The 27,474-nt window shown below is 34.4% G+C and overlaps 1 protein-coding gene across 1 annotated transcript; it reads left to right on the forward strand.

The window, feature by feature from the left end:
• The first annotated feature begins 18,071 nt into the window (after positions 1–18,071).
• LOC120327176 (uncharacterized) lies at positions 18,072–23,995 on the forward strand. Its single transcript, XM_039393611.2, has 9 exons — positions 18,072–18,411; positions 18,683–18,781; positions 18,915–19,296; positions 19,382–19,528; positions 19,615–20,267; positions 20,531–20,610; positions 21,391–21,498; positions 21,630–21,824; positions 22,803–23,995. The coding sequence occupies exons 1-9, from the start codon at positions 18,102–18,104 to the stop codon at positions 22,986–22,988; spliced, it is 2,160 nt and encodes a 719-aa protein (XP_039249545.2). The 5' UTR covers positions 18,072–18,101; the 3' UTR covers positions 22,989–23,995.
• The last annotated feature ends 3,479 nt before the right edge of the window (positions 23,996–27,474 follow it).

Below are 27,474 nucleotides of genomic sequence, written 5' to 3' on the forward strand. Positions count from 1 at the left end.
TCTAAAATAATAATAAATTTACTGAATGAATATCAAATATCTAAACTCTATCGCAAATTACTTTTAAAAATATAGGTACGCATTTTAAAGTCTGTGGAAACTATTCACAAACGCTAATAAAGTTCAAATACCGATAAAATTCCGAATAATATATTCTGTTAAAATTAATTTATTTGAACGTAAATCTACCTTTCCATTTTTGCGATTAACAAGTTTTGTCAACTCTAACTTAATAATAATCACGAACCTCACGTCACCACAAATGAACGAGCACTCATACTTTCTAACACCTATACTTCTGTCAGGCATTCCCCACTAACAAGTAACAATAATGCACTATGATTTTGTAATTTTGAATTATTTTTGGAAAGCGCGTGTTTTTAAAGTTATTGGCATAGAGCCAAGGCACGACAAACGCATTTAAAAGTCAATCGAAGCTGATTATAATATAATGTCGCGATGTAGAGTTCCTCGAAACGCACACTGAAACGTCGCAAGACAAATTGGTAGAAGTATGCACACAACAAGCATATTAATAACAAACAAAAGCGAGAGATATTGAGATAACCCATGCTTTCTTTTTCCCGCAGTACCAGGAAAAAGCAGTGTGAACTCTCCCCCATCAAGCACGCTTCCTGAAGATCACTTTGAATATCATTAGAAGAGAACAAAGCGAGATTTGGGGAAAACGAGAGAATTGAGAAATCAACTTCCGCCTTCTCCGCGAATGTTGCAGGAGGTATAGGGTGACGTGGATTGTCAGATGGATTTCCGAAGAAGATCATTTTTGATCAAGTATATATCATGTATAAGAATAACATACGCTGATTTAGGGTTACGTCGGATTTACGCACGTAATATGGTCACCTATTTATTTCACAATCTTTTTAAAAGGTCAATTTAACGTATTAATATAACTATAACTAAAGGTAGCCGCAAGTTTTTGAAATGCGTGTTTATAATATTATGTTATGTATGATGTATTATACTTAATCACAGCTCTTTTTATTCATTAACAACAGTTACTATATTATGCATTTGGAGTTGTAAATGTAAGTAAGTATTCGTTGTATCTACGAGTCGCCGACAAACAGGATAAATTCGAAGCATAATATTTTACTGTTTTTAAAATTTAATTATTCATCGGACATTTTCTGACAAACATGCTTTATGAATCAAGGCGTAAAATAGAAAGGGCAAGACAAATAGGAAGTCACGACATAAAAAGTTATTTCCCTCAAGCAAAAATAATGTAAAATTGACCACGGAAACAGTGTCGTGATTTTCAAGCCTATGAACTCAGTTAATATGGGTTTTATTTGGAAAAATATGTTCGCCGATGAAGATAATAAAATGGACGGTGAGGTACTTATTAAATATGGGTCTAATATGAACTGTCTTTCTGTAACCGTGCACATCATATACGGACGACGCGCGATTGTGTTTCATAGATTTATCTATAGGTTCCTGTAATTGCGACTTTAAAAATGCGTGCAATGACTATCGAATCTAAAATTACCATTTTAACAGCTTGAAATTTCAGCGAAAATATGAGTCTGTGATCTGCAGCGGATAAAAGGAAATAGCCTTACTTGAACATATGGTTTACAAATTGTGAGTTCGGAGAGACAATACAAAAAATTGAGGTTACTTTCCAGTTACATCGCTTTCACGGAATGCAACAAAATGACTAAAATTTAACGGCCGTACGACCCAACCATTTTAGCTAAAATGTAGGTATATTAATTTTTTGTACTGATCCATCTGGTATGGCTATTAACGTGAGAAAGAGACATAGAGATACATCATACATAATGCCCTTTTTAGTTACCTTGCTACTGACACAACGCTAGCTGCATGTTAATGGTGTGTGCATAGGTACTTTCGAAATTCTCCAGAATTGTTGATTCAATTAATAAAAGTTGTGTAGGTCCGATTATGAATGAACGTTCTGGGTATATTTTACTGGTATAATTTATTTCTAGAGTAGTTCATATGCTTTGAAGAAAAAACGATTTGATTGAAATGTAAATGGTTCAATATGACCGGTATTGTTACGAAATTAAACACCTCCTAAAATATTACACCCTTCGCGAAGAAGAATGCACAATAAGATGCAACCATATCTTCAATCGAATATTTTATATTGTTATTATTTCAACTCATGCGATTGAATTAATCCTTTCCCCAGTTATCTTCTTTCGCCAAGTACAAAATATCCTACTCGGCCATCAATATGCTATTGTTTCATATATTTCTCTGTAGCGGGGACTATGATTTTTTATATTTCCGATTGTCGGCGAAATCTAGTGATCATGTGTTAAGCTATGGACTGTCATGAAGACATTATTTTATATTGTAGTTTTTTAAATAATTAGTACTGGTTGGGTAATATGCTTAAAAGCCAATGGACTGAAATACGCTTCAAGTTTCGGATCATGTGAAGATTCCCCTGACGAAAGTATCTTACTGAAGATCAACCCCCAAGTCGCAATAATACGAAGATCTCCCACCACGGTCTAGCCCTATAAATTCTTGAAGCTTTGTCTTATAAAGATCGCCTCCTAGGCTTGATCGTGTGAAGATCCCCATTCCCCAGAGTAGGCTTGGAGGAGTGTCTTCGTATATTCCGATGTTTTGATATAATTTCTTTGTGCAATTGCATTTTGACTATGTTGTCCCAATATATAAATCAGATGAACGCACAAGAGGCAAATTTTATATCTGTGTGCGCTCGCCATTTGGTAAAACGGAAACAATTTATTTTGGGCAATTTTGAAATGAATTTAGCTCGTTTTATTTTCTATTCAAGACTTTGATAATTCTTGACAATGAAAACCACAACCACCTGAACGTGTGAACATTTTCACACTTAAACTGATATAAATTACAGAACTTTATTAATGATGTTATAATCCAGTAATCAGGGGATTGTTTTCTATAAACAAAAGACGATGAAGCGCTGCAAATTTAGCGTGACACGAGAGACAACGATTTCGTCAAGTATTGTCGTGAACATTATGGGAACGTGTAAAACGATGCCGGAATAATTACTCCCGAATAACATACGGAACAATTCAACATGATATGCTGTTAATATATAATGTTTAGGTGTCAAATTCCATTATAGCGGACAAAAAATAATCCTTGAACAGACACTGTGCGAAACCTTTTTATTAATATTCCATGTATGGTTACCGATATATAACTCCATGGTTAAAAACTGATCAGTTTGAGAAACATTCCATTTAAAATTAATACGTTTCACGGTAGATGTTTAATGTGCTTAAAGCATAATTTATATCAGTCGAGCGGAAGATGACATTATATGGCCTGTTTCCGTCCACGAGGTGAAATCGGCACCAAACAGCTTTTTGTAAATCTGTTTCGGCTTATTGTCAAATTATTAGGGATTTGGATTATTTGAAATTAGTATCATGTAACGCATTATAAGATAACATTTGATTCCCAATAGGTTTCACATTCGACGGCGTTGATTTGCGTCGAACTTGGGCGGATAAAATAACTTTGTCATACTATACAAACGTCTTTTTGTTGAAGTTATCAGCCAGAGCGATCATATGGTTTGATATCGAAAAGTCTGTTAGAAAAACTTGCAAAGAAAGAACAAAATTAAGATTTGACAGGCAATGCTTTTAGATAGTCACCATAAAAATATAATCTACGACCGCTTATTTTCTTTCGTTAAAAGTACAACATCGCCTGTTCACAATACGATTTTTTACCACCACTGAAATACATACCGTAAACTTCTATACCGTTTCCGTCCTTATCTACGTCTTATTGTTTTACCTTCACAGCCCCCTCGAAACATTGCATAAAAACATACCTTGGCCGTGAAAACTAGAATATTGTACGTTATATTTAGTCACAAATTAGTATAACATGCAGGTAATATTCAAAAATTAATATCCAGCTTGCTCACAAATAAAAAGAATCGAAATGCACAAATTCAAGAATTCTTGGCGGCTTTGTTTGCCTCATAAGTTTATCGATATCCTGTTTCAATTGCGCAGGACAATTCCCTCTGACGTTCATAATGATTCACGAGGTTACCAACGGAAGTCGGGAAGGATCAGAACGTAATAATTATTCGTTTATTAAGTGACATAAAGATAAAGAAATGACTGTAACTAACGAAGTAAGATTGGCCATTCCATTTCACGAGTTCATTTGTAAATATAACTTTCTATCGTGGATTTACAGGGTAATTATTGTACACCAAGAATTTGTGCAGTAAGACGCTTTGACGCAGGACAAATGTTTTAGTTTAGAAAAGCCTTTTCAACCTTTTCCTGTGGTATTTCTTATTTTGCCCATTAGGAGCCTTGAAATTTCTAACATGAGATACTGTAGTCATCGCACCCGCATCTGTGAGGTCTTTTCGCGCTCCAAATAAGGCTCTGTAAAAGTCGCCATTTTGAGGCAAAAAAATACCACAATGCCAAAATATCACAATGCTAGTTTATAGCATTTTGGTTTGGCACTAGAAACCCATTTTGTGCATTTAATTTTCAAGATCAGTGCTTCGAGTATATCAAAACCCGAAATACCTCACCCCGAAGTACCCAGTCTGTTTTGCGAGCATAGTCGGACTCCGCACAAACCGTTAACGATGGCTTCTTAAATTAATTTCCGAACACAGCAAGATTTAGACTTTTTGTTCCAAATAAAATCAGGTCAAAGGGAATCGGTATCATTTTTCAGTTGATAGTCGAGTATGCTCATTCAAACGTCTTTCACTGATAACTATCAGGGCCATCACTGATGAATAGGACATGATTGTATTGCGTTTGAGCTTGCAGGATATCCATCATGTCAGCTTTCTCAAATATCTTTCTAAATATGAATGATTATTATACTAAGCTATCTAATAATAGAAAAAGTGTAAGATTTTATGTACCCAGAAGCAACTAGTTTAACTCGATAGTCATGACAAGCCATAGAACATAATTTTTACGAAATCAATTTTTGTGTAGATTTTATTTAATATGGGAATAGAGACTTGATGGAAGCGCTGTTTTCATCCCAGCATATCAATAAACTAATAAACCATTCATAGGATTTTCTCACACCTGCTTACGGATGCTTATCAGGTATCCGCCATTACTTGGTTTGCGATTGAGATTGAATCAAGCAAGTAAGATCTCGTACTGGAGTAGTTTATGACGTTGAGATCGCGTAACAAAATGTCACCGCTTACTTTTTACGGAAAAATTTTATCTTGTTCATAACGTTTCAAAATTCATCGTAAATAGGTCTACTTCGTATCATTTACGAATTTTGTAAGTGTATGTATTGCATCATAATTTGCACTTTAATACGAGAATTAGAAGATTGAATACTGAGTAAATAAGCTCATCTCCTCAGAAGGGTAATGAGTAGCTTGTGATGGCGTTAAGTGAAATATATATAAAAAAAAACTAGCACTCCCAATCTATTCGTGAATATTTAGTGAACATTATGTTTCTTCAAGTTTGGCCCTTACCTGAAAGATTTTGTTTGTATTGGCATTCTTCAGATCGTGTTTGAATTGGAGATTTCGTACATTCATCCCTCAGATCTGTGTTATATATAAAGACCTTGTTTTTAGTTTATTATGAAGCGAGAGGAATCATTAACTCGTCGACAACAAGGTTTCTTTGTCATTATAGTGACTGTTTCACTCCTAAGAAGTTTTAAGACTTGCATGAATGTTGACTTAGAACGGTAATTGTGTATTCAGTGTGCAACAAAATCAAACATTGGTTGATACATTGTACACTTAAGATCCGTATTGTTATTTAGTGAGGCACACTGCCAAGAAGTGGACAAGTTTTACTATAATTGTATGATGATTTTAATCAGTTATAACTCCTATTCAAAATTTGCCCAATATCAAGTTGAAAATTGATACATGGAATATATTTCATATATCAACTGAAATGCAATTATCACTTGACCAATCTCCAGTCGGTGTTTATCGCGCAGAACGAGCACCAAAGGAGACACAAGTTCTATTATATTGGTTGATACGTCTTACAAAATAGAAATATTCTAGTAGTCTGATATAGACACAAACATGTTTGGTCACATATTACTTACTTTATTGTCTCATGGAGTTACCATCACAAATATTTGGACCCCAATGCCCAAGAATTTTACATCGTGTCGGGAAGAATTGACAATTAATATGTATAATGTAGAACTAGAATACTGTTAGTTTGCCAAGAGCAGTAATATACCCCATCGAAGGTAAGAAGATGACCTGACCGATATACCGGGACCAGGCAAGACATTCTTTAAACAATTTGGTGCATGGTACCCCTAAAATTTAACGACCTGACCGTATTTCACTTTAAATTTTAATATTTATATCTCCGCCCGAGTGAAATATGTTTATGACTGAGTTGCATGCATAGACATTAAAGTTTGACGGCACCCGAACCTAAAAGATTCAACAAAGCGTCCTCGATCGCACATTATTCTGCAGTCATTTTTATGAGGATGGTAAAGAATTGCATTGCATTTTGTGTACACACGAACGCTTAACGACTTCGTTCGTACCTCGAAATGCCTTCCACCCGTACTTAAGTGTACATAATGCGACTTTTAGGTGGATTTATGCAAACAAATCTAACCTGACTTACGAGGATATGACGATCATCTCGACCCATCAACTTTTTCAGGACCAACAAACGCCTGGTACAAAGTTGTTCTCGTAAATTTTAATACTGCGTAAATCGAAAATTGCATGTTATGCATTTTTATTGCCTTTGAAGTTCTGAAAAAGCGAGTTGTAAGCTATATTATATTTTCAAGTAAAATCTCCTGCACAAAATTTTTAAGTGTTTGAATTCCAGCTGTGTTACAATTTGAAATAAACATGTTAAATCTTCAAAAACCAAAATTCTGTTTTCTGGAATCTTTGATAGGCACAATATTAATTTCGAGGTCAAGTTGGTCAAAAAATATTTTTCAGATTTAAATAAAGCTTTAGTAAAACTCGCGTTCAAAAGTATCAAAGCGTAAAGTGCCCGATGGCGTAACCTCAAAGCAAAGTTACAAGTACCAACACGGGCCTTTCGGTATTAATTGCACTTAATGCGTAAACAAAACCCAACGGCGTAGCCCATGTCGTTTTTACGCGTGTTTTCGGCCTCAAGGGCCAGGTGCGATATAAATTACTAAATTCGTACAGCGCTCAACATAAAATGTTATTGATAACTTAATGATTACCCACACTCGACCCGAATAACCACTTGTAGGAGAAGAGATACCGCGGTGACAGTAGTTTGGTTTGGCATAGACTGCAGGTTTTTTACACCTTCGAAGATATGCTGGGCAAGATGATTTAATTAATCTCTCCATTCTACAGCGCTCGTCCAATCGTGGAACGTATGACACATTTACTTTACAATTGAGGGCCATTAATTAGAGCAGACGGGGATATAATGTTAATTTTTGCCAAATGAAATAGCCATATTGCATTGAAAATTTCTCGGGATAGAAAAAAGAACTCAGCGGAATTATGTTCCATCACCCGGGATTATTATTTCTCAAAGCTTTTTTTCACTTTATTGAATAAAATTGATGGCATTTGGCCACAATGGCATGTGGTGTAGAAAATATTTTAAAACGATAACACGTGATTGTCCATGTCCAACTTTATAAATTTTGATGTGCTCATGTTTTTGTGACAGGCGAAATATATGGAATAAAATACAGAAATGAACTTGTTATGTTTTGATACGATAATTATGACTTACAAAAGAATCAAATTGTTTTTTAAAATATAACAGAATCGGAATAATTGTGAGGTATTGATAGGATATTGCCGTTACAACGAGTGTTTTATATTGTTTCTTCGTCTCTATTTCACAGTACCACTTCACCCAGATTTGGGCCTTGAAATGAACATAAAAATTATGTTTCGAAATGAAACAGATGAGGAAAGAATTAAAAAAATAGGTATTTTGTTATAAAAAAAAAAACCAGAACAAAAGTTAGAAATGAGCTGCTGTTTGTCGATAATCAAGGTCGCCACTCTCGTCATTTAAAATCGACAGGGTCAATCTCTGATAATGGGAGGCGCTATGTTAGCTTATTATTCATTCACATACAATAATTTCGTCATCTTCAAACATTTTTATGCAAAATAATCTAATTTCAAAAAATTAATTTAGGATTTCTAGAAACCTGTTTATAGGTCAAATTACAATACGGAGAAGTGATATAAGCGCGTTACATCGACGTTTTCACGCACATTGTAATATTTATAGTCCATAACGACACGTTCAACGACGTTTGCTCCTACTTACTCTTCAAGAAGTCTCCACGCGGCCTAATTTGTTTATTTGAAATACTCGCGACAATGATAAGTCATTTGTATTTTTAATTCTGGACACAAAATGGCACCGGACACTCATGACGTAATCGTGTCATCAACGTCGCGTACATCATCTTGTCTTGTAACAATTATTGTTTCCTGGCAGTCTAAATTGTTGTGAAGATTTTACACAACTCTACTATTAAGTTTGAATTATCTATGGCCGTTCAACAGGCTACATCTTCGGGCCGCGATTGGAAAAATTCCTAAAATATCTGACTGTATTTAATCAGAATACATAGTAAATATAGGTCATACAAGAGATAATAATAATACTGAGTATTATGATCTTCAATCGCCAATCCAAAATTAAACGTGTTTGCCCTTCAAATGTCTTCAAAAAATAAAATGCTTGACATGTTTGAATTCCCTTAGGATATAAACAAGGAAAATTAAAATATTGCACAAAATTTGTAGTCAATTTCAAAATACCTCGCACTGTTGAATATCAGAAGAAATAATGTTGAGACTGTCCAGTGAAATATTAGGTTATTAGCTGTTATTATGTTATGTGGAATTACACAGAAACATTGCCGTTCTACATCTCATCTTAGTTTTAGATTTTTAAAAATGTTTGGTATTCCATTCTGCGAAGCAAAATCTTGTTTTCCACATGACATTTTAGAACATTTCAGCTGTATTGCTTTTTAATTCGGAACATCCATTGCCTTGAGTTTTGTTCACTGATCACGGATATGTCAGTAAAAATAATCTTCTGCATCTGCCGTTAAACCCCAATGTCGAAATGCAGCGCCGTTGAGACGCAGTGCCAGTATGCCAAAAACGAGTGTTTTTCGTGTATGACAGCTAATAATAAAGTGGTATTTAATATTGACGTAGGGCCTAAAATAATATTTTGTTCCAATAACAAGTTCAAAAGAAGTATAAGATGTGTTTTGGACTTTTAATAATTGATAACCAATATCATAGATGACAAAAATTACGGGAAATTATTTCATGTAAAAGGAAACGAATTTGTCATATTTTATTCTGTCACAATGTCGATAATGTTATACAATGTTAATATGTCGCGTGTGGCTCGTGTTTAACTTGTTTTATTCACTCTAAAATTATAGTTTGTCCGACACATCGTAAATTCGTAACAGATAAGTAATTTCCTTCTTTCGAGACATCATTTTTTATGAGACAGATTTACGCGTCTTTGTTATTTTGGGAAGAAAAAAGTATAGTAACGCGTGCCAAGTTGGGAAAAATCATCTGTAGATGAAAACTTTCAGCTAAACCAAGGGCGGGAAATTCTTATGGCTTTCGAGCGACACAATGGCCACGGAATCTAGCCGAGGGCGGCAATTTTAATTGATGCATTAATATAGTATATATTGATTAATTTTCGTTTCATACCTGTTATAAAATGGAACGTCAACAATTATCAGTAAAATGAATCAAGGTGGTTTCACCAATCTAGATTGAAAGCACATTTAAATTTTGTCAATAGAAAATTTTTTTTTTTGAAAATTGAAATATTATAGTTTGTTGAGATTCCCACCAACGCTTGCAAACTAACGACTGTGAAGTAGCGTCTATATATTTTTTTTCTCTCATGTGCAAATGCATGTTTCTGTGCCAGCACAAATTTGGATAAAAGTGTCCTAGTGAATTTTTTCATATGTAGGAACTTTTCGGCCGGAGAGTCAACCAAAGTCTACTCGCGAAACATTTCTCTCATTCCCACCTTTAAACGGGTAACAATTTTAATTTTATTCTGATTGATAAGAAACTACCGCAAGTGACCGCAGTCTGGCGACATGAAATTTACAGAATTGCAGTAATTTGGTATTCGTCAAAATTTATTCATTTTTTGAGTATTTTCTTCAGACTTTCGGGGGCCGCATAATATTTTCGTAACGTGTCGCATGCGGCACACTGGCCGCAGTTTCACCCCAATGAAAAACTATATACAACGATGTGTATGTATGTATATTCTTGGATCAAAACAATCTCAATTCAGCCTATTTTAAGTTCGATGTCGACAAGAACAACTATATATATATACTGGTAGTTTTCACTGCGGCGGGCATAAATTTGATTATAACGAAATTCCTACTCTCGTCTGATTTAACCGGACAATACTCATGCATCAACATGATACTCCGTGGTGATAACAAAAATTTCGGAATTTCGATTTTCGAAAGATGTATTTCAATAAAGTGTATATGAACAAGGCAAATGGTTTTTCTATTTAGTAGATGATAGGTTTCTGAAATGTTCGCACTTGTCGGTGGCAGAATGGACACGGCCCTTCTCAAAAAACAGTTTTGGAAAACACCATAAAAATCGTTTTATTCCGAATTCATCTTGATAACTAGTTTTAGAAACTAGCTTTTGAAATTTTTATGCACAAACGTTGTGCAACGTGTAAAGCCACATCTAGAAAATGTACATTTTTTAAACAACGGAATACAAAAAACTAAAAATTAAAAACACGGGAATATTTTACGTCATAAAAGTCCTTATTGCGTCAAATTATGTCTGGAAGTTTAGATCTCTTCTACGAATGAAAGTAATTTTTACTGCAAAAACCACATGTTATCTGGTTCCATTAAATAAATAAAAAAAAGTTAAAAGGTATTAATTAATCAGAACGAAAACTGGAAAAATCATTATTAATTATGGTGGATCCCGCACGTTTTGATAAGGCGCCATTAAAAGGTCATTTCTTACCTGTGACACAACAAGAAAAAATAAAGTAAAATATATATCAATATTAAGGTAAGTTGAATTATTTCAGTTTAATATCATACTAGTTTATGATTTACAACGTAGTTTTTCAGACATTATGATTTCCAGGCAAAGTTCAAGACTAATAATTCTACAAATTCGTTTGGTGGCTGACGTAATGATTGTCAAATGATACTCCTATACGCGAAGGGGATTCCTAGGCTTTTTTTAATATAACTATTTTTTTTAAGTAAACTAAATAATATGTTATACACGGGTTTCACATATATTTTAGTAAGACAGCTACGTAACACTTTATTTTGGCATGCCAGATTTTTACGAAAAATTACAATTGTATTTTGGTAATGTAATTTCCTATATATATAAAGTTGTTTATTCATTAAAATAATACGAAAAGAAAAATACCCGTCATATATTTTCGAGTTTTCTAAGTATATGACCCTGAAAGCATTAATATCGTATAGTTGAACGGTAACTTACATTTTGACAGCCGATTAAATATTATGTTTCCACCGTATATGGCACGTCTACGTGATATTTTCCAAGAAAACTAAAAAATTTATTGCATTAATTTTTCGATTTCCATGATATGCTTTATTTCGGTTCATGACCAAACTTTATTTGATATAGGAATTATTCACTTATGGTCTTTATCCTTTATTACAAAAATCATTGTAATGGGTTACATACATATATAAATTTATGATTACAAAATAGTATTTCACATGGTATAATGAATCTCTGAACAAAAAGAAAATAACAGTGTCGTAAATCAAAATAAAGGTTTCAATTGTAAATAAAAATAAATTCCAAAAGGAAAGTTATGAATAACGTCGGGGACAAAAATGCAAAACTTTTTTCATAACAAATTTGAAAGTAAAAACTGCAAGAACAAAATCCCAAATCGCATTACCCGAGCTTAGCTTTTTTGCCTCATTTAACTAATTTGTTATTAGAAATATTGTCGCCACGGCCTTGAGTTTTGTTTTGCACTATCTTATTGGATTCCTGCGTTATGGTGAATTTGTTCATTCATGTGTGAAAAATGAACGTGAAGAAAATTACTCGATTGTTTTTCTCTCTCGGGGACAATTTTACGCCAGAAATCCTTCTTATATACGAACATAGAAGCACTTATGGTACTTAATTGCTATATTTTAAAACTTTTGTTATGAAGATAATTGTTTAAGATTTTTATGAGTGGCTGGAGTAGAGTGAGTTACACAATGTTAAGAATGTTTTTCTTACTTCGGTTTTGTGGATTATAATACTAGCGGCATCGTAACTTTTCCATAACGATATGAACCGATATTTCTTGTCCCAAAATGACCGATGTCCCAAAAATATACAAATATGTAGGAATTTCTCTAAAAACCTAGCGTTGGTAATATCATTCCCGGAGTTAACTTGAAATTGTTTCAAGTCTTGTGTTATCTTGTATTTTCTACTCCGCCATCACGGTCGCAAAGATAAACCTATGCATAGGCTCTTTTTCCCATCTTGCTTAAAAGCAATCCGAGAAGTAGATTTCCGTGAGGAGTATTACAACTTTGAAAAAACTGGAATCTCTGCATTTTGGCATTACCTACCTAGTGATATAATTCCATTGGTGAGAAAGTAGCGGTCGTACTTTTGTACTCTCGATTTTTTTCCTGCTTTGTTTGGACACGCCCACTGAGTTTAAATAAAATTTGGGTTTCAAATAACATTTATGATATTTATCACATTGAAATATAACATTAAAAGTGAGAATTATTTATTGGACACGAAATGGACCTACAGATCGTTTTGTTATTATGTTGTTGTTGCTCTAATTCTTGTTGTTGTTACCTCCTTAAAAAAATTGCTTTTCTCGTGCACTACTGGACCAATTGCTGTGAAGTTGTCAATGGTTATAGATTGTCATTTTCGCTAGAAGAGTATTATTGGTTTGTGCGATGGATTCAGTGCTGAGGAGTAGCACGTTGACAGCGCCAACTGCCGGTTGTGTCAACCGTGGAAATATTTTTGTATATTCATCCTTTGTGGAAACCTTTCCGGAGTGGCTCATCACGACTACCAATGCGTACGGGTGTTTAAGTTGCTTGTGGCTCTGTTGATGTGCTACTATCAAGTACCATGTCAACGTTCGATTGTCCTTTTTGACCAAAATATTTTAATGAAAAACCAATAAAATAACACACAAAACACATCCATTGTCTAAGATAAACGTAGGAATCTATTATTCGTTTTGTGAGACTGCAATCATTATATGTGGCTGCAGTTTGGAGCGATACATGACAGATCACTAATAACTCATTTTAATCTATTGTTTTCCAAGCAACTACTTTTCTATATGGTCAAGTGATCTGTCATTTTTTATAAAAAAAAATACGAATATTATATATAAATATATATATTTGAGTTTAAAAAAAATAAATTGGATATCGTGCGTGTTAGTCTTTATTATCAACAGTGAATGATATCCGAACGATCTATATGCGATTGTCTGCCAGTTATTTCTCTATTTTTATAAAAATTTTTACAACTATTTTTATATGAATTTTTTTGTTTGTTCGTACAAAGTGTCTGCATCGCATTATCTGTCAGCTGTTTTACCTGGTAAACAATGCGAAACTTGGACCAAGTAAGGTTTCGGATCGGAGCCATTAAAGAAATCAACGAGTTATAAAAATACTTGATAACATAGCACGTATATTCAAACGCTATACCTTTTGTGGCAACGTGTGAAGTATTTCCGGAATATTACAAGACTAGCGTCAATCAATTTCTTCTAAGAAAGCGTCAACGGAAATATGTTCAAAATTTAAAAAATATCACGACTTTGGTTAGGGATTTTGATAGACAATAAATTACGGCCAAGTAATGTCCATAGATGAAACATGTTTTTCGGTTGCATTTTTGATGAAGTTCCGTGCTTAAACAACAGTGGCAGATTGAGATTGTGTCAAAAATGGGAATTAGTTGTTATATTTTTATTCTGTTTTTGATGGGAATAACGACTGAATGCCTGCAAGTCATAACTCAAATAATAGACTATATCTGGATAGTAACGTGAGTGAAATATGCCATCAAGTAATTTACAAGCGTCATTTTGTAGGTCACAGGACGAGGTCGATCATATTCTTTGTTATAAACGAAGTGGGAAATCCCGATTTTTATAACATTGGTTATGTCAAGTAACAAAATAAATTAGAAATTACTAGGAGTTCTCTCACAAATCTGTAAGAAGGTATTTTCCGACAACACACTTCTTGGAATGCTTCATTTATTCGTGGTTTCGACAAATAAAAATAAGATGTTTGCAATTAATTTTGAGTTGCCGTTTGGTCGAATCGGCGACTCAAGTTTGCAAGCATACGAAATGGTATTTTCAATTAATTGCGGAATCAAAAAAGATACCGCTGACCTTATGTGATAAAAGACCATTCATTCTTCGTCCCCTTCTAACAAAAAATAATTGACGGCGGTATATGTCAGGTCGAGGTATAACGAAAAGCTTTTTAGTTTGCTTCACGCCGACTTTGAGTATTTTGCGTAAGTTCTTATGTAAGGCCGATATAGCTTTGAAGTACATTTACATATTTTTGTGTTTTTGATACGCTCGCTTTTAAAATAAAAAAATCCAAAGGTAACCTAACCAAGAATGCACCACAAAAATTTATATCGGTTTTATCGATAAAATGTCGGTTTGCTGACAATGCTACGAATTAAAATATGAACGGTGTGACAAAGCAGAATATTCTCATCCGAAATCAAATCCTAGATCCTTTTGAACTCAAAAGAATATCAATATCATTTGGCGCAGAAGTTCAATACACAATATTCACAGAAAATACGTAATCAATCACAATTTTATCGTGAACAAATAAGGTAGCAAAAATAACTACTTCATTTGTAATGTATAAAGCTGAGATTTGATTACAAATGTAACATGCAATGGCGATCATTAAATATCTCAATATAGATCTCACTTGCCAATTATCACATATCTGATTCTTTGATTCAAATTCATCGTGTGCCAAGACAATCACGAACAATACACGACAGATAATAATAAAGCAGATTATATTCTCTATGCATTATAGCCTAATATCAATTCTTTCCGTTGGTTTGATGAGTTAGTTATAAGCCAACAAAAGACAGGCAATTTACAAACCAAATTAAACAGTTTCTTAGTAGACTTCCGATCATTCAGACAAAGTTTAATTTGCATTTCTATAATGACTGGAGAATGCTTGAGACCTATGAGTTTTTGTTCCGTGAATACAATTATAACAAAGAATGCGACAATAAAGAAATACAGTTAGAATAAGCCATCTTTACAATATAGGTATGAAATGCATGATCGGGACTATGAAAGAGAATTAAAATTAATTTGTTTTCGTCGTCGAATTTCTGAGCAATATTTTTTGTGTCTTTATGTTCTTCTGCAAGAAAGTATCAGTCTGTATAGAACATGGTTCCCCAAACTGGGATACATCTTCCCCTATAAGGGAATAATTCGACGTTTTTAGGGGTACATAGGATTAAGTATAGGAATTGATTTTTCCATAACTTCTGGTCTGCCTTAAATTATTCCATCACCCGAAGTTAACAACTTAACCTGAGTTTAGCAACTCTTTAGAAAGTCACACACTTTTATTCCAGTAGAAGCTTTAGCTATACCAGGTCTACATTCGTAGTTCAGTTGACTTATTTTGTACAATCACAACATACAAGGCAATTATTGGGGTACGTGAGCAATCTCTGAATTGTATAAAAGGTACCTAATAATATTGAGTTTGGGAAACCCTGATATAGAATATTTGGTTTGTTATTCGTGCACACTATCTATGATTTCTTAATAGGAAAGCCTATTGACTTGAGATTCACGGATGTCGTCGCTTTAATAGGCTTTGTTTAGCGAATTACATTCGTGACATGTTTTTTTGTTATCAAAATATTTCTATCATTTTCTAGTATATGTGTGCTTTACCAGATAGTAGACAGTTTTTCATGAGTACGTCGAAACTGGTTTGGACCTGCTTTATGTACAGGCGTTTCACAACTTGCGCCTGTTATACTTCTTAACGCTACTTTACAATAGTAGAATGCAGACAGTCGGCTTGAACTAATGGATTACGAGGTAAAAAGGTTGCGAATAACCACATTCGTTGTAACATTATCAGATTATCGAATCAAAATGTTTCAATTTGGACGTTTAAGTGTGGATTACAAATCGAAATTCAAATGAGCGAAGAAATCATTTATCATTCCGTCTTACGCACATGTCATTTTTCGCTGCAATGTTTACTCGAATTCTACGATTTAATTTGCATGGAACTACGGCGACCACGGCAATCTGCTGCTGTTTACCTAGTTAATGCACCTTGTGTTGTCGAATTTGGCTCCGCGTGTTTTTTCCTCTTAGTAATAAAAAATTCTTGAGCCTATAGCATTTGCTTTACTAATAAGACCCTAACCCGAGATTTTTTCTAAGCTTCCGGATTTGTCATCAACCTCTTTCCGGTGGTCCAATTACATCTAATTATAACGAGTAATTAAATCAATGGAAGGTTTTGTCGAGATAAATAATCTCTGGAATAATTCTTATTCCATACCTCAAATAATTATCTGGAAAAATTAAGACAACTACCGCAGACTAGAATGCTGTTAATCATTATTCCAAATTTGCATGTTTGTTGACGTCTACTTTCGAATGTCTCAAATGATCGATGCAGAAATAACACTTTTCCATTGTCTTGTGGAATATGATAGATTGAAGACATGGAGAAAACACAAATAGAGAATTAACTTAATGTGTTTGTTTCGCCGATGAAAATTGGCCTTTATTGAACGATGTAATTAGGAATGGGCATTAGAACATGTATCATCAACATGGCATCAGATCCATCCGGTAAGTAAGATTTGCGTATTAAGCCAATTTTTTTTAACGCCAATCAATTTGTATACGAATATACTTAAACTTTGGAAAGCTGTTATCTATTCTGAATGTGATATATCTAAGAATGAGAAGATTGTTTCCATGTATTTCATGGGGCTTTTAAAGGAAACGTATCACACAAGTTGTTTAGGTAAATTGAAAAATGTCATAACATTCGATCAATATATATTGTTTTTGTACTAAATACGCCCGTACCAAATCGTTATGGTAAGTTACGCATATTTTGGTTGAGACAACGCTTCATGTAATTCATGGCTATCATAGCTCGTATGGAATTTAAGATTACTTGATGTAAAAAAAAATAAACAACAAAATATTTTGTCGCGAGGTCTTTTATAAAGCACTCTTATGTTTGATATTTTTAGTTTTTTATTTGAACTAACCATATTCGGCATTTTACATATACATAAGGCAATACGTTTGAAATCCAAATTAAAGCATCTGAATTCATTTCTTCGACACATTTTTTGGTTCTATATTTATTTTGTGCGTAATCATACTTTGTTGGTTTAATTTTTATTTTTTCTCTCGTATTCCATGGAAAATCTCTCGTTTTAAAGACAACGTAAATCGGTTCACATAAAATGGCCGACACTTACCTACGCAACTTAATTGGCGCACGACTTTAGCGCGATAGTTAGTCTGAAGAGGAGGTACAATGGCGCAGAATATAGCAAGAAATGCGCAAGTTTGGAACAAAAGTGAAATAGAAATAGGTAGTAATTAGTTAATAAAGACGGACAATGTGAAAAGTACAAAAAAATAATAGAAAAACCAATTTTTTTTGGTATATAAATGCATATATATATACAAGCATTTGTAGCAGATGCACAAGTACGTGCTAAGAGTTCTGAATTTTCTGTCAGTTTTAGTATCCAGGTTAATAATGAAGATCATTGACAGGCGGTTCGATATACAAAGGGTTCTCATTTTTACTATTCGCTTTATCATACCGTTTTCAAAACACAAAATAATATTGTGAGTACGTTTTATTATTACACTAAACTCTTTTGTTATTAAAGGTTGATAATTTTATGTGGTATAAGTATATGTTATCAAATTACAATGCAGACAGCACGTGTTTCTTCAAATTACGCACCAATTGTAATAAACCCTATGGATCGCAGGAGTTATCCTTCTGAATCGGAAACTTCACCGAGTCCAACCTCAAGTAACGATTATTGTTTTGAACCTGAGATTGAAAACAATCTAGTTAATCGCGAAGCTTCTTCCTCAGCAGCTCCACTTGAGAATGTATCAGTTATCAAGAAAAATGAAAGTCGCCGCGGCCTTGTGCATGGAAATATGGGTACAAATTCAGCGCCATCTTCCCCACTCGAGAGAGAAATGGGCGTTTCACCAAGAGAAAATAGAGGTATGTTTAACCAGATGTTTTAATACACCCAGTCACAAGCCCTACGATATCGAATGTGACTCTTCAAAGATGAATAGCGCGATATTTTAAATTCTCAAAGCTAAAACTACACTTACAATAAAAAAAATACAACGACAATATAATAATTTTACACATCATCAAAATATGTGTTGACGATCATAATTTAAACAAATGAAATTCGGAGATCGACACATGTGTTTTGAATGAGAAGTTATTATGATGTCTAGCTAATAGAATATTTTAACTATAGATTTCAGATCTGTTGAGAGAAAAAGGCGATATTCAGATATCGCTTCAACTTCAAATGATCCCAACCAACTACGCAACCAAAATATCAGTTTGAAAAACGGTAAGACCACAATCAATAAAGTAACCATACAATCATCTTTTTCAAACAACTTCACTCCAAACCTTTTTCTAATCTATTCAAGAGCCCGAATTGATATTGTAACTTTTGATCATGGATACGTAAATTGATTCAGATACCTCAACTTCTGGAAAACTTCTGAATGAAGCTTTCAGTTTTATCGCAAACAACTTCAGTAATCAGCAGCGCGATACTTTGATAAACAAACGCAGAAGAAGCGATCGTATTAACAGTGATGGTTCGACAACAACGGACACTGACTCAATTCTGGATGAAACTGAATTCGTGGTTGCTCTAAAACAGGAATTGGCTGCTGCTATCAAAAATGCGGTGGAAACCTCGGCACTACGTGTCCTGGAAAAATTTGAAGTAGAAAAGGGATTTTTATCGAGTCAGTATACCGACCGAAAGTCGCCAACAAATGATTCAGACCAGGATATGGTCAGTGCGGAAGCTGACAATAAACAACAGAATATGGATTATGAACAACATTTACGGTAAGCCATTTTGAGCTCTGACTTTCGAACAAAATTGGTATTCATTACATCCACGTTATTCGAGTCTATTTAATTTTGTTTATAGAGACGAGTTCATTGATGTAACTGACAACTCTTCGCAATCACAAAGCGATGTAAAACATGAACAACCTATGTACTTTTCCAGCAACTTTAATAAGCAAGATAATAATGTGGATGAAAAACGGACTAGAATGTCGGGTGAATATTTGAGGTAATAGTCGGAACGATGAGTTTAGTTAAAAATGTAAAGCGAAAGCGAACGCCACTAATAACATAACTTAAATCATATCTTTTCAGATATCAAGCATCGGATGATTCAGACGTGTTTGAAGATAGTGGCAGGTCTAGTTTTGTGAAGAAAAGCAAACCAATACTTCTACCGACCGACAATCATTTTCACAGAAGTCCGAAAATTGAAACCTCAGGATACAATCCATTGCAGACAAACACTATTTTAGATCAAGCAATATTAGAAACAAAACATAGAAATTTTTCGTATCCGCCTCTGCCAATTCCAATTTCGCTTTCACAAGCATTCGGCTTTTCAAAAGTACCTCCATTACCTTACGCAACAGGTATTCCCAAATTTGGAAACGTTGCCAACCTGGCTTCTGTAGGTCAGTTATCACCTACAATTGGAACTATCCCAACTAACGAGGCATTTGCACCGACTGAAATAAATAGACAAGCTTCGACACAAATGACAAATTATCGTACGTATATGCACGCAAATAAGCTTCCAAAACCGTCTCCCTTCGGGACATATTCGTTTCCAAATTTGGCTTTTGTACCAGAATTTCACCAGAGAGCTCAGTTTGCAGCCATGTTTGCTACAATGAATCAGAGAATACGAAACAAAATACATCGGAATACAAATCACTCAGCATATATGCATCACATGTACATGGCAGAGCAGCAACGATCTCATTCAGGAGTCGAGAGCCAATACGGTAGTTTACTTAATATTTTTACTACCTAATTGTTTAATTAAGATAGTTCTGTTTATTATAATTATGAAGTGCATGTGCATAAATTGTCTTTAAATGATAGAATGGACAAATAAAACTAGCAGGGTAAAATATGGCAACGTTTTTGGAAGAATAATATTAATCATTGTTACGTTCTCTGATGATACAACTTTTATCTTCTTTGCTGCAAATTCTTACATAGTTTGGTAATACAGCATTGTATTATGGATATATTCATTTTGCAGGACCAGTGTCAACTCGCCCTTCACTCATGACCCGAACAATCAGCCGGGAAAACTGCTTTCGTCGATCATTTTCTGGAATGATATCCTTTTCATAACTTGCTTAATTGAAATTAGCGATAGAAAACATGTCTAGAAGGAAGTCTAGACAACTTGGACTTCTTGACAACTTACATTTTCACGTTATGACCATGTCATAACAGAGGCATGGTTTGCCTGGACCACGCAAGAATAGTTTCGTTTTAATTGACAAAATTTTGTCCGCAAATTTTGATAAATAAACAAAATAATATCACAGATTACGAATACATGACAATGCTGATAGACACCCAACCGACTTTCCTTGATTAAAAATAAGACCTGGAACGTGTTGCCAGTATCGATTCAAGAATAGCCAAAACTTTCCAAACTCATTAATATCTCGTTTTGCGTCGACTTCATTTTTATTATAAAAAAACGTGCGTGAAAAATGATCACGTCGGCCGTTTATTACTTTTTACGTAATTATAGTTGATGTCATAATTATAATCACAATGCCTCTGTCCTCGATAAGTAGCTGAATAGTTATATACTGGGCGAACCTATAGCTCTCAATTATTATTATAAAATGAGTTTTTAATGTGTTTAATTAATCCGTGACTGTTAATATAATGAGTTTTGTTTTGTGAGTGCTACAGATATATATTTTTGATTTGTGTCTAGGCAGAGACATGAGTATATATCGACCCTAATTTAGCTTGCTTTGCTATATATAAACATAGTTGACTTTATTTAATTGTTTCCAAAAAATTATTGGTTTTATGTATATATATATATATTCGGTATTTAAGTCAATTTATAGATTTTTCTTAATTGATTAACACATGCAAGACGGTCTTACTCCTCAACATTTGAAGAAAGCAAAACTGATGTTTTTTTACACGAGATATCCGAACGCAAATACATTGAAGACTTATTTCCCAGATGTGAAGGTGAGCGAGCGCGAGATATTTTCTTATTATTAACATGATCTCTGAAGATCACACAACTTGGCACGATAGCTTCAAGCAAATTATTAATACTAGACGTTATGATTTTACATTTAAATGAATTCTTTTTACAGTTCACGCGAGCTATCACATCTCAGCTAATCAAATGGTTCAGCAACTTCCGTGAATTCTTTTACATACAAATGGAGAAATTTGCAAGACAGGCAGTGACTGAAGGAGTTGTAGACGCCTCTGCTTTATTTGTGTCACGCGATAGTGAAATATTCAGAGTGCTGAATATTCATTACAATAAATGCAGCGAATTCAACGTAAGATGATTTAAATATTTTTTAGAGATATAATTTTATTTTATTTTTTTTCCTACAAATGTACCCCTAAACAGTTTTGATAACGCGATTCTTAGTTGATATAATATATAAAGTATATATTAGGTCTCACAAACTATTCTGTATCAATGTTGGACAAATTGTGATTTGAACTCAAACATAAGCAATTTAATTAAGAAAAGTTTCAAAATAAGCAGTGATTTCATAGAATAAATTCATTTCATCATACTTTATTTGTGGCCTAGAATAAACCCACGAAAAAATATACGTATTAAATTACAACTGCTGTAAAACTGTATCTCCAAATAAGGTTCAGCTTAAGCCTTATCTAACTTACCTTTGATGTTTGTTAAACAATAGTCGAAAATGATGTTATGATGGAAGGTTTTGCTCCGGTTAAATACTTTCCATCTGTCTCGCCATATTTCCAATAAAATTATACATACTGAAACCTATCGTTTCATTCGGCAGGCACATTCGCTGCCACGACCCAGTCAAGTACGGACTTTCGATGAGTATACTAAATAACACGCTTTGTGTCTGGTCCCCGCATAATCATTCATGTGTCGAAACTTCGTGAAAATTTTGAGTTAAAAATAAATCGGCTATTGTCTCTTCTTGTCATCTAATTCCTAGTATGTATTTAATGTTTACTATTTTTAGTTACACAAATGTAATCAAATGGTGCGATGATTATTGAAATAGACATTATTAAGTCCTTACTTGATTGCTCAGGCCATTGGTCGTTAATCACCAATATTCTGATTAAATTATAAATATTCGTGTACGATCAATATAACAAGACTTAGATTATAGATTAGATTATCAGCAAACAAAAAAACGTTCTAGGTGTAAAAATCCTTGCTTCAGTCAAATTACATTGCCACACATTTGGTTTAATTTATTTGTCAAACATAAATTGACAAAAATGATGTAATGAAATTCAATACTTCAATTTAGGTCCCAGAACAATTTCTACAGGCAACAGAAGCGAGCCTAAGAGAGTTTTTCAAAGCAGTTCGAGCTGGAAAGGATAGTGATCCCGCTTGGAAGAAAGTTATATACAAAATAATTTGCAAACTTGACATGGAAGTCCCGGATCTCTTCAAGTCATCAAATGTTCTTGATAGACTGCATGAACTTTAATATCAGGCAACACGACGAGCTAAACTTCTACTGTTTAAGGCTAGATAAATATTGCAATATAATAATAAAAGGTGTACGAAGTCTGAAAAAGCGAGCAATGCTCAAATATATGGACACGAAGAAATTTACTGTATCTAGTGTACAGTGCATTATCGGTATCTAAAAACTTCCGACTTTCGCGTAGAACGAGTTCGCAAAATCAAAATGGCAGACAGCCGCCACGCTTGGTGGAATACAACAGTGTCCCAATGAATTTTGGGTAAGGTATCAAATCTCATAAGATTAATAGGAACATATAGTTCATAGTTAATAGGAACATATAGGACATACGTATAGAGACAACAGTAATCCTAAACCACTGAAAGCTTCAAAGCACTTGGTTCAGAAGGTAAAGTGAAAAGCGAAGAAAAACACTAACAAGGAAATTAAAATGGAAAAGAACAAAACCAACAACATAATAACAAAACTATCCATAAGCTCATTTCGTGTCCAATAAAAGTGTTCAACTAGAATTTAATATGTCTTTATATTCTGCTATAAACGTAGATTTTTCTTTCGAGAAAGGAAACATATTTTTGTTTTAAATAATATATTTTCACTGCTAACTTTTTTTTTTAATTTTGGCTTGGAACATCGTAAGGTGTTCTTTATATTGTTGTAAATTATTTGAACAAACATCTTTTGACTTTAAATTTTTATACATATATATACATTTTCTATATTTATATTGATTTTAAATTATTGTACAAATTGTTCCTCAATTTTTAATTCAATTTTTGCATTTTATAACTAATGCTAAACATGACATTACCAATATGTTACATTTGAGTTTCATCTTTAAATGCACTATCACTACACTCTTTTTCGGCACCATTTTTCGTCTATTAGGCCGATTCTCAAGACTATTTTTTCAACCTGATTTACTCGGTTCGGAACTTTAAATATTGATTAAAAATACATTTGTAATTTTCAGTACAATCATAATTTTTGTAGTCTTTCAATTTGATTGCCAACAAACTTGCGATGCCGTACATATAATGTAGCAAACCTCCTCAGATTAGAATCGAACTTTCAAAACTATCAGGGCATGGAGAAGGGGAGGTTTCTGACCTTGTCGATTAATACCAGAGGTGGGATTGAAAATTTGAAGAACAGGTTTTCCTTTGTATCTTCTCACTAAGAACAGGTTCCCGTATTTCAGTAATCCTTGTCGAACGTATATAGCTGTTGTATACGCGTCTGGCCATTGTTTACGTGTATTAACTGCCGGACTCGTACGCGATTCGCCCAGGCACTGGTCGAATGTTTATCTGGCGTGCGGTACTGCTTTGTTTTGATCCTACTGTTATAGTTAAAGTCTTATGTTATGCTGTATTAAATCTGTGTGCATCAACCAATGAGTCTTTTCTGAACTTGCGAACTTAGAACAAACAGAACAATAGCCTGTAACTTAACGTCAAAATTTACTAATGACTCGCAGGCGCCACTATACGGGAGACCGTCGCTATACTTTGGCAAGCTGTATTTCGTTATAAAATAAGGTAATATGAAAAACAAAGCGAGGTGCGAGAGGAAACGACGCTTTAGGGTGAGATTATTCTGACAAGCCATGTCTGAACGCCTTTATATAGTGACAATTGCACACTGCGATTTCGGTAACACGAACATCGAATTCTGATTATGCCCGTTAAATATTATTTGAAAAAAAAATGAATTTTGAAGTTTCCGTTTCAAAAATAAATCATGATTTGGAACGCAAAAAAATTTGATTACTTACTTACATACTTTCTTATATTTGAGACGCATCGGAAAGTCACTCCTCTTGCTTCCCAAATGAAAACGTTTCCTTTTGCGCTCAAAGAAATTCAATCACAGATTTCAAGTTTCTGAAATATAAACAAAAAGCTCGTTATAATATCATGGTGAAAAACGGCAAACATAGTTTTATGGGGGAGACAGCAGTATGAACCAACAAGTAACCGTGCAGCAAATTACTCATGAGAGAGCGATGGCGACACGAAGACCAAAACGAGTAGCCCGTGTATGCAATATGTCACAGCAGACTACTGCCACAAGGTTTGTAATTTTTTATCGTTGATGACGTCATCGCAAAAATACGAACCCCAAAAGCCCACAGAAATTTTAAAAATAAATAAAATTAAGAGCCGCTATTCTGTTTATTACGGCTGACTTTGATTGAAAATTTTTGAAAATTCTGATTTAACAACCCACCACGGTAGGGAGAGAAGCGATATCGCCTTTTGGCAGTGTCACGCGGAAAGAGGCCTAGTAATCCATTTAGAGATACTTGATTGGTAATTCTACCACGCTTGAACGGGAAGGAACAACTGTTTATATAAAAAGTGTTAAAATCCCTGAGGGATCACCGGGTTACGGGTACGAAAGGTTAAATCCAGTAGTGTTATTCAGCCGGTTCTCGCCGGTTGTATAGAACCGTCTCACGGAATTTTATGAGATCAGCGAACCGGTTAGCATTACTGAAAAAGACATGACTTTTTGTAACAGAACCGGCTGAAAAATATGACATTTGTGTGATGGAATGGGCTAAAAAAAAATTTGAATCCCACCACTGGTTAAATCCCTATGCGTAAATATTATGCGTTTCGGCAGTAAAGGGTGCAAGGGTGGCCAACACGCCGATCGCAATCGACCCGTCGATCGCCACGTCTCGAGTAGTCGATCGCGTCTGATGTTGAGTAAATTTGCCAAAATTCCAAGCAAGCAAAGAATCGGACTTGAAAAAAATTGTAGAATTTAAATTACATACTGAAGTTTGAGCAGTCACGTAACATTTATGGTTTAGGATTAGGATTTATGGTTTAGGATTAGGATTTGTTTATGATCTTATAACCGATCAGTCGAGCGCGAGCTATTTTGAAGATTTTAGTCAATCGCGATCGAAAGCAGGTTGGCCACCCCTGATATATTGTATTGCATATGTTTTACTGATAAAAATTTGTGGAAAATTTAAGAACTGGAAATATTTCATGTGAAAACATGAAATGTGAAAGTTATGAAAGTAATATCACTTCAAAAGTCTCTTGAATTTCTTAACTTCTGCAAGTTTGAAGAAGATTGTCTAGTTCAGGGGTGGGCAACCTTTTTCGGCTCGCGTGCCAAAATCGACTAAATTTAACGACAAAATTCTTCCGCATGCCGACCAAAATGAAAAACAATGCTTTGCTGCTTTCAAAGCAAAAATACACGATAATAAATATTTTAAACGTGTACAGACAGATTAACCATTCAGGAAAATATCAGTCCGACAAATAGATTTTATTACTTGTCTTATTCTATATATTACAGTCGATAGAGACTTTACGCTGGGTATATATTTTGTAACTTCAAAGAAATACACGAACTACTGGAGAGTAATGCAGTCGCAAAGCTTTTAAGACACGAAGAATTGGCAAATGGGAGAGCTCACCTATTTGTTACTTCATTATATATTTGTTTGTAGCCAGAAAGAACTAAAATAGTTTAAAAAAATAACGGATTGTTAACAAACGATTATGAGAAAATGAGCACCTAGTTTCATCAGATATGGTAATTCAATGTCTTGAAGTTTTCTATCTGAAGGAGAATGATCTCGTTTCCGAAGTCTCGCTGGCGTGCCGAATAAATGACTTGGCACGCGTGCCAGGGGTTGCCCACCCCTGGTCTAGTTAATGTCAAGTGACTTTGCTTTGGGTGCATTGTTGGGTTGGGGTCGAAAAAGTATAACGCCTTATATATTATAGAATTCTTGCATATTCTATCTTCGGGTTGCTATAAGATTACGACGGTATTCAGTCACGCTCAAACAGTGGTGCTGTGCGTCGGATGCTCAACTGTTTTATGCCAACCAACTGGTGGAAGGGCGAGGCTTACAGAAGGTTGCTCCTTCCGAAGGAAACAACACTAGAAGTTTTCGTCAAATATTATAGAATTCTTGCATATTACATCGCCTGTCGGTGGACAGAATAAAAAATCTTTATACAGGGTGATATAAAAAAACGGAATCCATACAATATATATGTTCCAACTGAACTGGAATTCGTTTTTGGGTCACCCTATATATGTGTGCTACCGGACTACACCCGTTGCTGATTGCAATCTAACAAAGTTCATGTTGCTGTGTTGATTATCGTGAAAAAAACTCAGGAATTTTGCGAGGAATTCGCGGCACACTTTCAGGACTTTGCGGCACACAGTTTGGGAAACCCTGTTCTAGCATACATCTGCCCAAGATAAGGAATATTGTTCGTATGTTAGATGAACTAATGTTTACCAATGAGCATATGCTCATTGTGTTTACTGACCATGTCTATTCATTTTCAGTCCCAATAAAGCTTCGATATACAGTACCCGTATATATGTTTCCATTTAAAAATTGCTATAATTCCACAACTGGCTTTTTCCACACTGAGAAATGCTCTGCTCGGGAACGTGATGGATCTTACCCCGACCTCGGAAAAATTTTGCC

This window comes from Styela clava, chromosome 4 (assembly GCF_964204865.1).
Source record: "Styela clava chromosome 4, kaStyClav1.hap1.2, whole genome shotgun sequence".
In the NCBI taxonomy this organism is placed as follows: Eukaryota; Metazoa; Chordata; class Ascidiacea; order Stolidobranchia; family Styelidae; genus Styela; species Styela clava.